Consider the following 14623-nt stretch of genomic DNA (forward strand, 5'->3'; position numbering starts at 1 on the left):
TTTATCAAAAACATGTAGACTTAAAAATAACCATATGTTCAACAAAGAGACTGACTAAACATACACACCCAAATGTTGACAGTGGCTTACGTCTAAGTGATGAAGCTCCAAGTGGGCATTTTTCTCTTTTGTGTTTTTTCCCGCCTTCCACTTTTTACTACATTGAACATGCATTGCTTATTGAAGTATAAAAAGCAGGAAAAAAGTTTAAAAATATAATTTAATGCTTACAAGACCTTAAATTGAGTTTTACTTGTAAAAAGCATGACACTGTATTCTGCAAAGTAGCCTTTGAGAGGCACAAGAAAGGAGATACAGCATTAAAAGGCCATGTAAAAGATTTGGTACAATTTCCACCGAATGCACATATAGATCATAGTAGTCAGTCACTAAGTACTAGTGGCCCAAATGTAGGCCTGATTTTCATGAAGCACAACTCTAGGTTTTAATAAATGCTCTTGGTAAATCATGTTACAGCAGCATGTTTTTATGCGGAAAGTCAACTGCTACTACTAAGAGTTTTGAAATAAAACCTAAACCAAATTAAAATGGAATAGAAACTATCACAAAGACAAATTGAAACCACAAATATCCTATGGTAAGTAGAAGACTTCTTTATGCAGGTGATTCCTGACCAGGGCTGGGATGAGGGTGAGGCAAGTGTGGCACTTTCCTCAGGCACAAAATGTAGTGGGGGGGGGTTGTAAAAAACCTCAGTAATCCAGATAAATAATATCTTAATGTGATATTTTTAAAAATCAAAATTAATGCACAAAAACCCATGATGAACCAAGTATCAAAACTGTAATTAAAGACAGGATCCAACAGGGCAGGATTAGAGTGAGTGAGACGGATTGTACAAAATATTGCTATTTTGTTCATCATGAATTTTTCACATTCATTTTAATTTTTGAAAAATATTGCATAAAAATGTTATTTCTCTTGATTATTGAATTTTTTGGCACACCCTTACATTTTGCACCCAAGGGGAGTATCTCCCTTGTCCTAGTCTTGGCCCTGTTCCTGAGCAGTCTTGAAGGATAAATTCATGAGGAAAGGGGGAAAAGGCATTGCAGGCAAAAAGAGAACTACATGCACAAAGGCAAGGAAGCGGCACGTAGTTCAGAGAAAGATCTATTCAAGGATAAATGAAAGAATTAAACAGCCCAACTGTGATTATAACTCCTATATAGGATTGTGACTACCCCCGACCCTCCACGTCCCAGCACCACTCACCACTCAGCCCTACCTAAGGATATGAAAGGAAAAGGGAGATTGTAGCATTGGTCAATGGTTGTAATTGTACCAGACAGGTCAGAGCAACAGGAAATTGAAGTGAATCACTTATATGATTAAGTTTAGGACCCTGATGGATAACAAAGGAAGTTTTAGGGAATTAAATATTATTGTTCTTGAAAAGCACATTCTAACCAGTGTAATTATATTGCACATATTTTAGAGTTTTAGGATATAGTCAATTATCTTCAAAATACTTGTTCTGTAAATCTAAAGTGATATAAAAATTCTGTAGCTAAAGTATTCTCAATTTAACCCAGAAATATCATTTCATATCATTTCTTCATCAACCACCACTGGTTTCTTTCACGTGTGTTGTTTTTCAAGTCACTCTCTCGGTTCTCAAAACTCTGAATCACAATAGATCTCCCCTCCACCAACCTAGCCACTTGTGGTTTCAAATAAATAAAACATATGTTCTCTTACTCTTTTTTCTCACATTCCCCCTAAAATGATTTTTAAAAACTTGGGATCCTCTTACACATTTTAATCATATATTTAGTGCTTTTAATTATCATAAGTGTAAATGAGTTAATAAGTAAAAAATGTTAACGATTTTATCTCAAAAATAAGATGCGGATTGCTATTATTAGATTAAGTTAGATTATTAGATTAAATAAGATATAGATTGATATCATTGATATTATTAAATAAATGTTTTATTCTGAATTTTGATAAAATCTGAAAGAAATTCAATTACGTTGTAAAAAAACTCAGCACCACTAACCTATACTGTTCTGGTTCTGAATTCAGAATATCTCTAATAGGCCAAAATATAGCATTTTAAAGCCAAATCTCATTCTTAATAGAAATATGGATAAGACAGGAAAAGATAGCGACATTATAGATTTACAGTATTTCAATTAGTTATTAAAGGAGGCTTCTCTAAAAACTGTATTTCACTTTATCTCTTTGTCTGATACTCCAGGTTACACCACAGGTCAATATACCATACTGTGTTTTGGAATGGGTGGGGGAATGTGCCTTTCTTTTGTAAAGTGGGGCAAGGGCTGTTCTAAACACAAGCTCATTTTCAGATCAGTTTTTGAGAAGGGTACAAAGAAAGTAAGGGATCTGGAAATTGATTCCCTTAAAATTGCATAGCCCCCCCCCCAAAAAAATTGCATAGCCCCCTTGGAAAGAACCTATAAAGGTTTGCATACTCTAGTTTGAAGACCAATGGATTAATGCACATCATAATAAATTGACTACTATTTATTAAGCATCAACTACCTACCAAGTACAATGATAACAGTTTACATATATTATCTTTAATCCTTAACAACCCTATGCAATACATACTGAATTATCTTCATTTTACAAATGAAGAAACTGAGGCTTAAAGCAGTTAAGTGATTTGCCCAAGGTTTTACAGCTGGCAAGTGACGGAGTGGGGATCTGAGCCCAAATCTGACTCAAAGCTCATGCTCTTTTCGTGTCACACTGCATACATCCAACGCTGCCAGACTTCTCTTACCTTTAGCACATCGGTGGGATTGGCTATAGTGGAAGATATCACTCCTGACACTACCCCACATATCATATTAATTAAAAGAGTTTCATCTGTAAAAATGAACAAAAAAAAGAAAGGTCTGCTTGTAAGAGGTACCAGTTTCTGAGAACAGAGCGCTGAGCTATCAGAGAAAGGGAACCATGTCAGAGAACTGACTACAGAAATGAACCACAAAGCTTATGAAAATAAAGAAACTCAAATATTTCTAGGTTCCAAATCAGTACTGAAACATATAAAATTAAAATAGATATTTCTAAAACACACTGGAATATATCCTATTATTCTGTATAACTGCCAATATTCCATATAAATTCAGAATGTGCTATTTCTCCTTCAATCATTTCAAACATCTAAAGAAAAAAATTTTTAAGTCTTTTTCTGGAGAATCATCAACTCTAAAGACTCAGGAACCAAATGTTAAAGGATAAAATCTTATGTCTAATAGGAAAAAAAAACCTAAATATTAATTTTAATTGGCCATATTATCTACTAGCCTCTATTTATTGACAGAAGATTTCTGTAGTTAAATGTGGAAAAACTAGTCATTTGGAACTAAATCCTCTCAGCTAGAAAAAAGAACAAAGAAACCACAGAGCGTATTGTTCTAAAATTCAATCTTCACCACGCCTCCTCACCAGAGCGAGCCTACAAGTTAAAACCTAGGTAAACCGGGCTTCCCTGGTGGTGCAGTGGTTGGGAGTCCGCCTGCCGATGCAGGGGACACGGGTTCGTGCCCCGGTCTGGGAAGATCCCACATGCCATGGAGCGGCTGGGCCCGTGAGCCATGGCCGCTGAGCCTGCGCGTCCGGAGCCTGTGCTCCACAACGGGAGAGGCCACGACAGTGAGAGGCCCGTGTACCGCAAAAAGGCTCCAGAAAAAGTTGACTTAGACAATAAAGCAATTCAAAGGACATTACGAACCAAAAAGCTCTCCAGCTGTCCCCAACTATGCAACAGCCTCAGGCCTGTAGTAAAATAACCATTTTAGTATAGTATCCAGCTGAAAAAGCTACAGCAGCAAATAGAGAGACATATGGTAATGCTGAATGTGGGTTAAGGTGGCCATATTTTGTATATATATAAAACTACTCTACCTGACCAAAGCTTATCAAAACCCACAGCTAGAGGATTCCTTATAGTTGAAGTCCTCTTGTAGATGAGGACAGCATTAATTTTCTCAACAAGTTTGCTCCATGTTCTCTCTGTGATGACCAGAAGCCTTTTTTTGTTCGTTTGATAGGAAAAGGGACAAACTTGAAGAGCAGGTCCCTCTAACCTATACATCACCTCTGCAAGGATTAATCCCAAATCAGTACAAGCTTATTTTGTCCTTGCAATGACTGCTACCCATTCTCAGGCACCCTGTGATGAACACTTCTCATTAAGCATGATTTCAACAATCCCTTTGAGTGTTACCTTAAAAGAGAATAAGGAGTCTTATACTGACCTTCTAAACGTTCTACAAATAATCTCTTCAAGCTCTGGTAAATGCCAATTTTAATGGTGCCATATGATGCCTGTCTTAGTAAAGCAGGAGCGATTCTGCCAGAAAGAAGGAAAGAAAAAGAAAGTCAGTTATACTTAACATGCACTCACAGATTATACATATCTAGACAGCCTACTCACTTCCATCACCCCCCTCATTCCATAAAAACAGCAAAATACGCTTTTTTTTCAAGCATCCATGGATTCATCAAGAGAGCACATCTAGGTCATGAAACAAACCTCAAAAATTTAAAATAATTGAAATCATATAGAATATGTTCTCTGACCATAATGGAATTAAGCTGGAAATCAATAAGGAAAATCCACAAACACTTGGAAATTAAATGATACTCCTAAACAATCCATGGGTGACATGGGTGTATTTTTTAAATAAATAGAATTGAATGAAGATGAAAATTCAACCTATTAAAATATGTGGGATGCAACCAAAGCAGTGCTGAGAGAGAAATTTATAGCACAAAATGCTTACATTAGAAAAGAGGGAAAGTCTCAAAATGATCAATAATTTAAGTTCCTACCCTCAAGAAACTAGAAAAAAGAAGAGCAAAATGAACCCAAAGCAAGCAGAAGGAAGTAAATAATAAAGAGCATAAATTAATAAACTTGAAAACAGGAAAATAAAGAAAAATCAATGAAACAAAGTTATTTTGAAAAAAAATCAATAAAACTAATAAAACTCTAGCAAGGGTCCCAGTAGTAAAAAGAGAAATGTCACCAACAGGAATAAAACGAGGAATAGCACTACAATTCTGCAGTCATTAAAAGAATAATAAAGGAATACTATAAACAACCTTATGCTCATAAATTCAACAACTTAGAAGAAATGGACTAATTCCTTGTAAACTACAAACTACCAAAACTCGATCAAGATGAAATAGATAATCTGAATAATCTCATAATCATTAAAATTTTTTAATTTATAATTTAAAAGTTCCCAAAAAGGAACTCTCCAGGCCCACCCAGATCATTTCACTGGGGAGTTCTACCAAATATTTAATAAATGAATGCCAATCTTACACAATCTCTTCCAGAAAACAGAAGAGGGAACACTTCCCAACTCATTTTATGAAGCTAGTATTACCCTGCTAACAAAACCAAAAAAACAGTACAGAAAAGGAAAACTAACTACAAGCCAATATCTCTCATGAACTTAGATGCAAAACTCCTTAACAAAATATCAGCATATTGAATCCAGTAATGTAGAAAAAGTATACACCGTTACCCACTTCATAGATTTTTTTTTAAATCAACCTTACTTCCTAGCAGATGCAGATATATCTTCAATCCTATCAAGGAGGTACCAGAGCCAAGATTTCACCCTATTTAAGTTCTGCTTATAAACTGGAGACATTCTCACTCATACCTCCTTTGAGATTCTTCCAAACTGCAGAAGTATACTTTAGCTGTTATAAATAGAAAGACAGCAGCAGCTCAAACAGTTAAGATTTTAAAATGATGACAAAACATGCATATTTCTGACTTTATTGCTTGCTATCTGAAAAAAATAATCTTGTGATCATCTGTGCTGATAAAAGAACAAGGTGAAACAGATGATCCATGATTCACTTGCTTAAGGATGTAATATTTGATTTTTTCCCCCAAGTAAACTATCTTTGAAATTAAGGCTAACGTAAGTTAATAATAAAACTGATATCCATTCTCTGAGCAATAAACTGGTACCCTAGATGCAGGAGTGGACTAGTAAATTGGCAGCAGATAAACAACACACTGGACAATAAACCACTGACATATGAATAACCAAAAGATGACCCCCCCCAAAAATGATGGATCTCCCGCACTTTCATTCTGCATTTTCTATTTAAACTGCCAGAATAGTATTTCTTTAAAGAGGAAAAATTTTTTTACAAGTCAGTATTTGGCAACTCAGGAAGATTATCACAGAAATATATACTGCGAATTGGTGCCGCTATTCACAGTGGCTATGGATGACTCTCAGGAAAACAGGAAAAAGCCAATGCTGCAATGAGATATCCACTTTAAAATGTATCGCTTATAGCCAAATGAACACAAGATCCAAAGCTCAAGATTTACAAGCAGGTGAAATATAAACTGGCACATCAATATTGAATTATAAGTTGAAATGGTGAATATAAAGGGCACAAACTATCAGACAGCTGAAATACATGGCTTCTCAAAAAAGTATTTCTATTCGTGACGTAAGGAAAGAGTCCAGTCTCACCCTGAATACAGAGCCAATACACCTTCTTCCTTATAGATTCGGAACAAGGCATGAAACATTCCTCGGTATTTTATCTCTTTGAAGCGGACATCAATACTTTGGCCTTGAACTTGAAGTCGCGTTTTGGTCAAGTCCACAGGGAAAGTTCCTGTGAAGGAACACACTCATTTATAAGTTTTTCCAAAGAATCACAGTTAAGTTTTGGATGAATTTAAGCCAATGGTAATTTTTAAAACATAAGACAAAGTTCTTTTTCTAACACCTAGGTCTCTACTTAAATATCACTATCAGAGGACAAGAGTTGTATGTGATAAAGTGAAATGTACTATATCTAGGCAGCAGGATTTGACCCACAGTATAACTGAAACTGTGATATAATAAAGTGCTTTAGGATAGTCCTAATACACTATAAATGCAAAATACGTAAATGTTTTAATTTCATCTGTTAACATACAATCTGGCATTTATCTGTCTCTTCCTTCTGCCCCCCTCCCACCTCAAGTCTCCCTACTTCTCCCTCATAAAATCTCCCCAAATCTTCACCAAGAAGATAGGAAAGCATGGGATTGCTGCTCCACATACTCTTAAATACTATTACAAAGTTTTGTGGGTTTTTTCTTTTATCTGTCTATGAGAAATAGTTTTCTAGTATTATGAAAGATAATGGCAAAGTCCTATTTGGCCTACTCATCTGGGTTCCTTAGGTAATTCAGGACTAACACCAGCACAGTGCTGAGTGGGAAATTTTCTTTAACCAAACTTCTTTCTCTTATTATATCAACACAGAGAAGTGGTCATTACATTGGCAAAATATATTTCAAGGACTATTTCAAGGTCTAAAACTAACAAGATATTTATGCAGCTCTGGTCACTGATGACCTTGATATCATAACACCAGACAATATGCCAAGAAAGTCAATAAAAACTAGTGGATTGGGGTCACTTATGAACAGTTTAGGAAAGAGAATTTGGAAGATGAAAAAACACAATCTAAAAGTATTTCAAAATTAAAATCAAATAGAAAAGAATCTGGTTTGATCTTGGTCAATCTTCTAAAATGGGAAAGAGGTTTGAAAAAAGGAAATCTTAATACTTACTAAGAAATTTATAAACAACTGAGCACACAGAAAGGCCACTTGTATAAGAATATAACAGAAACCCCTATCTTATCTCACTCCCTCTATATTTTCATGTATGTTTCCTAAGCATAGCAAATTAACAAATAATTAAACTATCAAAACAGCTTCCTAAAATTGACTTTTCTTAACTTCACTTGCCATACCGTCTGTAGTACTTTTTTTTCTTTAAGGTGTACATCTTTTTTTTTAACATCTTTATTGGAGTATAATTGCTTTACAATGGTGTGTTAGTTTCTGCTGTATAACAAAGTGAATCAGCTATACGTATACATATATCCCCATATCTCCCCCTTCTTGCATCTCCCTCCCACCCTCCCTATCCCACCCTTCTAGGTGGTCACAAAGCACAGAGCTGATCTCCCTGTGCTCTGAGGCTGCTTCCCACTAGCTATCTATTTGACATTTGGTAGTGTATATATGTCCATGCCACTCTCTCACTTCATCCCAGCTTACACTTCCCCCTCCCCGTGTCCTCAAGTCCATTCTCTACATCTGCGTCTTTATTCCTGTCCTGCCCCTAGGTTCATCAGAACCATTTTTTTTTAGATTCCATATATAAAGAAAATATTACTTGATAGCTTTGAGACAACAGTTTTTAAAACAAATAGGGCAGGACTTCCCTGATGGTCCAGTGGTTGAGACTCTGCGCTCCCAATGCAGGGGGCCCAGGTTCAACCCCTGGTCAGGGAACTAGATCCTGCATGCTGCAACTAAAAGATCCTGCATGCCACAACTAAAGATCCCACATGCCACACAAAGATCCAGCACGCAGCAACGAAGGTCCTGCGTGCTCCAACGAAGGCCCGGTGCAGCCAAATAAATAAATAAATATATTTTTTTAAAGTACATTACTTTCTTATGATAATTTTTTTTTTAAATAGGGCAAGCGGGCTTCCCTGGTGGCGCAGTGGTTGAGAGTCCACCTGCCGATGCAGGGGACGCGGGTTCGTGCCCCGGTCCGGGAAGGTCCCACATGCCGCGGAGCGGCTGGGCCCGTGAGCCATGGCCGCTGAGCCTGCGCGTCCGGAGCCTGTGCTCCGCAACGGGAGAGGCCACAACAGTGAGAGGCCCACGTACCGCAAAAAAAAACAAAAAACAAATAACGCTACCATATCTATACCCTAAGGAGCAGGTTTCTCAGTTTTCACTTTCTTACCAAACTCAGCAACAATAGAGGCAAGGCCGCCATATACGAAGGGTTTCCAATTCAGACCAGACATCTCATGGCTTACAGTGGCACTTTTCTGGTGCTAAAAGTAAACACAAATCAGAACAAGGCACAAGAGTGAGGAGCATCTGTTAGTGTATGATCACATAATTTATATCAACAAAATTTGCAAATAAAACAAATGTAGAGAAAAAACCCTACCAGGTGGAATGACAAAAAATGAAGGCTCCTGTTTTATGTGATGATCATGAATGTGTTCTTTACTGCCATTCTGTAGAGGTAAGTGTTCGATTCACTCAAATATCAACCTGTGCCCTTCACGTTCTCTAGTTTCTTTAATGTTATTCGCATCCCCACCCAAAGAAGAGGTTTCATTCCATTCAGCACACCCAACTTAGACATCCAACTAGACAATTACAAGTGAAGGAGCCTGGACTTTAAATTATATAGGCTGAGGCATCTCATAAAAGCAGTTCATGGTATTCAGTTAGCTTGATTCAGGTGCAAGGCAGACTGACACCACTACCCTCTCATAGTCTTAGTCCTCTCATCTCTCCACTAAATTTTAGGGTTTTATTTCATCTAGCTACTTTCCAGCTACACACAACCTCCCCCCACTAGGCCCAGGGTAAGTTAAGCACATTTTCACCTTCCTTCTGGTTCCCAGAGGAATGATGGCAATATGGATGATGTCTCTCCTCTCTCTGACATTTAACATACATCCATCTAATGAATCTCCTTTTCCCTGGCCTTTTAAAGCACATACATACAAATATTGTTTTTCTTTGATGTTTGGGTTCTTTAACAATGTATACTACTCCCCATCCCCCTCACCTCCTTCCCCATCCTGCCCCCATTAGACCTGTCACCCTCAATATTTTCAGCCTTTTTTTCCGGCCACTCCCAGCTATTTCCCTCTTGGATTTTATTTTTTCCAGTTCTGCCTTCTAAATCAGTGGTTTTCAAATTTCAATGTGCACCAGAATCATCTAGAAGGCAGATTAAAACATTGACTGCTGGGCCGTACCCTCAGAGTTTTTGATTGGTGGTCTGGGAAATTTGCAAATTTGCAAATAATGCTGATGCTTCCACGCTTTAAGAACTACTACTCTAGGCATTGCCTACTAAATCCTGGTCCAGCTGGAAGCAATCTATTTTCTGAGAATGGATTCTCAGATTTCTTTTAAATATTCCTTTTTCAGATCTTCATGGTATGCATACTATTGAATTTCAAAAGCAACTTCAAGTGGTTTACAGTCAGGAATGAAGACTCTAAAGTCAGACTTGCCTAGGTTTAAATCCTGACACCACCACTTATTAGTTCTGTGACCTTGGGCAAGTTATTTAACCACTGTGTGCCTGAGTTTTCTGAACTGTAAAATGGGAATAATAATAAATACTATATTATAGGGTTGTTGTGAAAATTAAATAATATATGTAAAACACTTAGAAAAGTACCCGGCACCTAGTTCAACTATTAGCTATTATCATTATTACATTTTTGAATAGTTAAGTACTCAAATATACATTTTAACAGATAATACTTACTGCCCACCTCCCCTACTGCCCAATCTGGGGTTAGCACCTTTGAATCACAGTCTCTTTTTATGGGAGACAAGGTTTTGTTTCGTTTCCACATAAGGAATTCTCTGTAACTAAGCACAAAAGAACAATTTTCCAGAGAGGATAGCTAACATGCAGACAAATGTTTTAGAGGCCAGAAAAATAATTATGGAAACTTCCTTTCAAACATAGTATGATCAGCCAGTCCATCTGACAGAGTCTGCAGTAGACAACTCTTTTGGAGGAAAACTGTTGAAAATAATTCTAAAAAGCAAAGTAGCAATAAGCAATTCAATTATCAGCTGCAGCTTGAGATAAGTCTTGAGTACTAAATACTACCTTATCAACATTTTCAGCTATGCCCATATTTTAAGATTACAACTGATAGTAAAACATGACACAAATGATGAGAGGGTAGGCATGGAAAAGCAAGGACCATGGCATATCCCTTCTCTAAGTTGGGGCAAGGTGGAATGCCCTTTCCATTCACCAATTTAGAGATTGCTCAAAACAATCAAACATTTCAAATGGCTGCTATACTTGTCTCCAACACTTTCTCTTTATAACTTCCTTCAACTCTTTTCATCGCAGAAGAAGCCTGACTTGACTACCTGCTACCCAGCCTTTTAATAAAGAAGATGTGCTCAGGGTTCAGGGAGCAATAATAAAGCAATTAAAGGCAGGGGGCAAAGCCACAGCAGGGACCAGAAAGACCAGTCACAATCTCAGGTCCGTTAGCCCAGTGGTTCTTTAATGAAAATGTTCACGATTCTGGCTTGAACTAAAGAAAATAAGGGCACCTAGTGCCTTTTATTTCAGCTAAATGTATTTAATGTAAAGGACTATTACAAGATCATGTTCTTCCTACTCCTGGAGCATTTTTTAAAAATCACCTTTCTTGTATGAAATGTATTAGTAGTTGGTAGCTGATATTGTTTAGTGTTCTTATTTGGCAAAATAAGACTGGCTACCCTACTTTGTGCTCATTTTTGTCATTCTCTATATTACACTTCAATTACTACAGCTGAAAATTTCAGTCACTTTTGTAGGGGCCATATCACACTACTGAATCACTCAAATGTCAGCTAAAACCTTTTACATAAGGCTGTATATATGCATGCATGTTATGTCATAGCTATTCCACAGCTGTATAATGCTCTTTTGAGCCTTCATGTATCCCTTATATATCTTAAATCTCAGGCATACAAATAATGACTAGGATGAGGTTTATCTTCTGGTTGCCCCATGTCATTTTCTCTCTTAACTAGGTAAGATCCCTGAAGGCCGACACCATGTCTCACAGTACTTTTTATAACCCCTACAATAGCTGGTACAGAACTGGGTACACGTCCATTATTGATAAATACTTGGTTGGTTCCAGTGTGATGTCCTTTATGCATGTATACAGCCTGTATGTAAAAGGTTACAGGGAAAATTTGAAAGTTAACTTACTGGACCTGACCAATGCTACACACTGTACACAACACTTTGCTGGTCCTCAGAGATTCTCTCCCTACTAATTCTCTCCCCTGGCTTTTGTTGCAGAGAATTACTTGTGTAAAATACCCCAAGCACTCTAAAAATGATTTTGACTTGTGGGGGCTATCCCCAGATATGGGTAAAAGAAAAGAGTCATATCTGAGTTGAAGTAGAAATATAGTACCTTAAATATTTTTATCGTGTTAAGAAGCCAATGAAAAATGCCTTCAAAATGCAGACATGTATTCTGAAGTCTGACTAAGGGAAATCTTATAGCCTAAAGAGTGAGAAGAATATCTAGAACACAAATTACATAACCCTGTTACACTACTCCAAAGATCTGGTCAGAAAAATGCAGGTGCCTTTCTTGCTTTCTCCTTTAAGGAAGAGTAGGCGTTAGAGATTCTCAGATTCAGGAGGTAATAATGGAGAGTCAAGCAAATGTTTATTGAAGGCATACTAAATGCCCAAATGTGCTATGGGTATAAACATGATGTTTAAAACAAACAAACACACACACACACACACACACACAACATATGTTCTAACACCATGACAATATTTATGTTTCCTGGATAATTAAGGAGATGGGTGTGGGGATAAAAGTTGTATGAAATACAGTTCTTGCCTTTCAAGAGCTTATAAACTGGTGGAAGAAATCAGAGTAGTTCATTAAAGAAAAAAATAAGTGCCAAACTATGTAGCACAAACTATAAGAGCAGGAGAAGCATGGAAAATGAGACAATCCGCATGGGCTTGAATAATTTGAAAAGGCTTATGGAGATGAGAGAACTTAAAGTGGGCCTTGACAGAGGGCAGGTAGAATCTCAACAGGTATAGGTAAGGAGAGGGTGCGGGGAGGAGAACAGGATGGATAGATACAAATGTGGGGAAAAACACAGCATGTGGAGGCAAGCATCAGTATGGTTTGACCCAGAAGGAAGAGTGCAATCTAACTGGAACAGAGAATTATTTTATCTGACTGAAACAGTATCAGACAAAAAGTATGATAAGGAACAGGTTAAGTTGAAAGTCCTGAAACCAAAGTGTGTGTGGCAGGGTGGGAGGGATACTGTAAATTTTTGAATAGGGAAGTGACTTGAGGAAATCTACCACATTTAGTTAGCCTACTAGGGCTGCAGCCAACCAGTGGATTACAAACAGGAGAGGCAGGGAAACTAGCTTAGGATGGTGTGAAGTAAAGCAGACAAGATGTTTGTTGGCAGTGAGGTTAGAGATAAACTTCTAAAATAGAGACACAAAGGAACTTGATGATGTAGGGAATGAAGGGGAGGGAAGAGTTCATGATGACTTGAAGCGTCCCCAGCCTGAAAAAAACAAGGAAACACTGACAGAACACTACAAATGTCCCTGCTGTTACCTTGTCTGAGAAACTAATTCATGTTAATAATGGCTGTCATCCTAATTAGTTAGCTGAACTGCATTTTAATAGATGCCTTCAATGCCTTGACCTCAAGGAGTGGCAGGGGGTAGAAACTGAAGGGGAGCATCTTTCAACAGCATCCGTCACACTAATACAATGGAGGTGTTTGCTTACTCCGCTTACAATCACGGCCGCCGTTGCAAACTTCACCCTTAGAAAAATTAGGATTATTCCGGGAAAGATACCCATTCACCCTCTGGGTAGCAGGATCTTGCCAGTTCCTCAGCTGTCAGAGCGAGTTCGTGGAGAGAAGGGAGGCGCCTGAAGGAGGCGGCCTCCCTGGGGGGTCGAGGAAGCAGGGTTCAATCGAAGAAGTAAAACCACCGATGCCAGAAGAGTGAAAGACAGGGAAGGGACTCAGCTGAGGGGAGAGAGAGACCAAAGGACCGTTAAGCCCCTCCCAGGCCGGGAACCAGGCCAGCCCGGCCCCGCGCGGCCTGGCGCGGCCCAGCCCCGCTCCCCAGCCTTGAAGCCCAGGAGCTCCCCCTCACCTGCTCGGGCTCATCGGACGACTGGGAAGACGAGGCTCCCACAGTCGGAAGCGCCACTGCAACGCCAACCCGGAAGTATTGGTACCAACGGAAGTAACCAAGTCGTCGCCTCGGCAACGGTGGTACAGCCATTCCAACTCCGCCCCCTCCGAGCCTAAAAGAGAAGGCGCGAAATAGGAGGCGGAAATGACAAGGGTCTTAACGGAGGAGTCGGGCAGGCTGCAGGCGCAAAGGCCCAGACGGGGCAACCCGACTCTAGGGAGGTGCAGGGAGAGGAGGCTAAGACATGAGAAATTTGGCAGCTTCTGCAGCTAACGTGGGTGCAGAGATGTCGCCCCGTCACCGCATCACCACCCACTTCGCGCGTACAAGGACTAGGGAAAGGAGGGGCGGGGTACGAGGGGCGGACCCAGCAGAGTGAAAGGGCGGAGCGGGGCGCCTGCGGGCAGAGTACCAAAAAGGAGGGAATGTGAGGGGGCGGGGCAAATGCTTAAAACAAAAGTGGGAAAATGAGGGAAAGGGAGTGAGCAGTATTTACAGAGGTGCCTGAGCTGTGGGGGGAGTGGGGCGGGGGTGAGGAGTGGGACAGGGTGGGGGCAGAAATAAAGATCAAATAAGCAAATAACCTCAGCACCAGGTCTGAGGTCACCAGGTGCTCAAAGCACATGGTTGAGAAAGAGCAAGTTAGAAGCAGAAAAGGGACCATAAAAAGTTCAAGATAAAGAAAATGAAGAGTAGAAATACTAACGGGGAAATCCGAGTTAATCCTCACCTCACAATCAGCCAGAAGATGATGAGAGGGCCTGGTGACCAGCTTCGGGCTC

General features: G+C 39.1%; 1 protein-coding gene across 4 annotated transcripts in view; it reads right to left on the minus strand.

Annotated features, from left to right (window-relative positions):
- SLC25A14 (solute carrier family 25 member 14) overlaps positions 1–13861 on the minus strand; it is a 34388-nt gene extending 20527 nt beyond the window's left edge. For 2 of the 4 annotated variants that reach the window (XM_060137068.1, XM_060137070.1), the window contains exons 1-5: positions 13423–13497; positions 8811–8904; positions 6516–6663; positions 4257–4351; positions 2774–2859 (exon numbers count right to left, since the gene is read on the minus strand). In XM_060137068.1, coding sequence (XP_059993051.1) covers positions 2774–2859; positions 4257–4351; positions 6516–6663; positions 8811–8904; positions 13423–13497 — 498 coding nt within the window. Of the gene's footprint in view, positions 1–2773; positions 2860–4256; positions 4352–6515; positions 6664–8810; positions 8905–10370; positions 10433–13422; positions 13498–13799 lie in introns of those variants that run through there. The other 2 variants (XM_060137067.1, XM_060137069.1) reach the window with 2 other exon arrangements.
- Between the last annotated feature and the right edge of the window lie 762 nt (positions 13862–14623).

The sequence above is a fragment of the Lagenorhynchus albirostris genome, chromosome X (assembly GCF_949774975.1).
Source record: "Lagenorhynchus albirostris chromosome X, mLagAlb1.1, whole genome shotgun sequence".
Lineage (NCBI taxonomy): Eukaryota > Metazoa > Chordata > Mammalia > Artiodactyla > Delphinidae > Lagenorhynchus > Lagenorhynchus albirostris.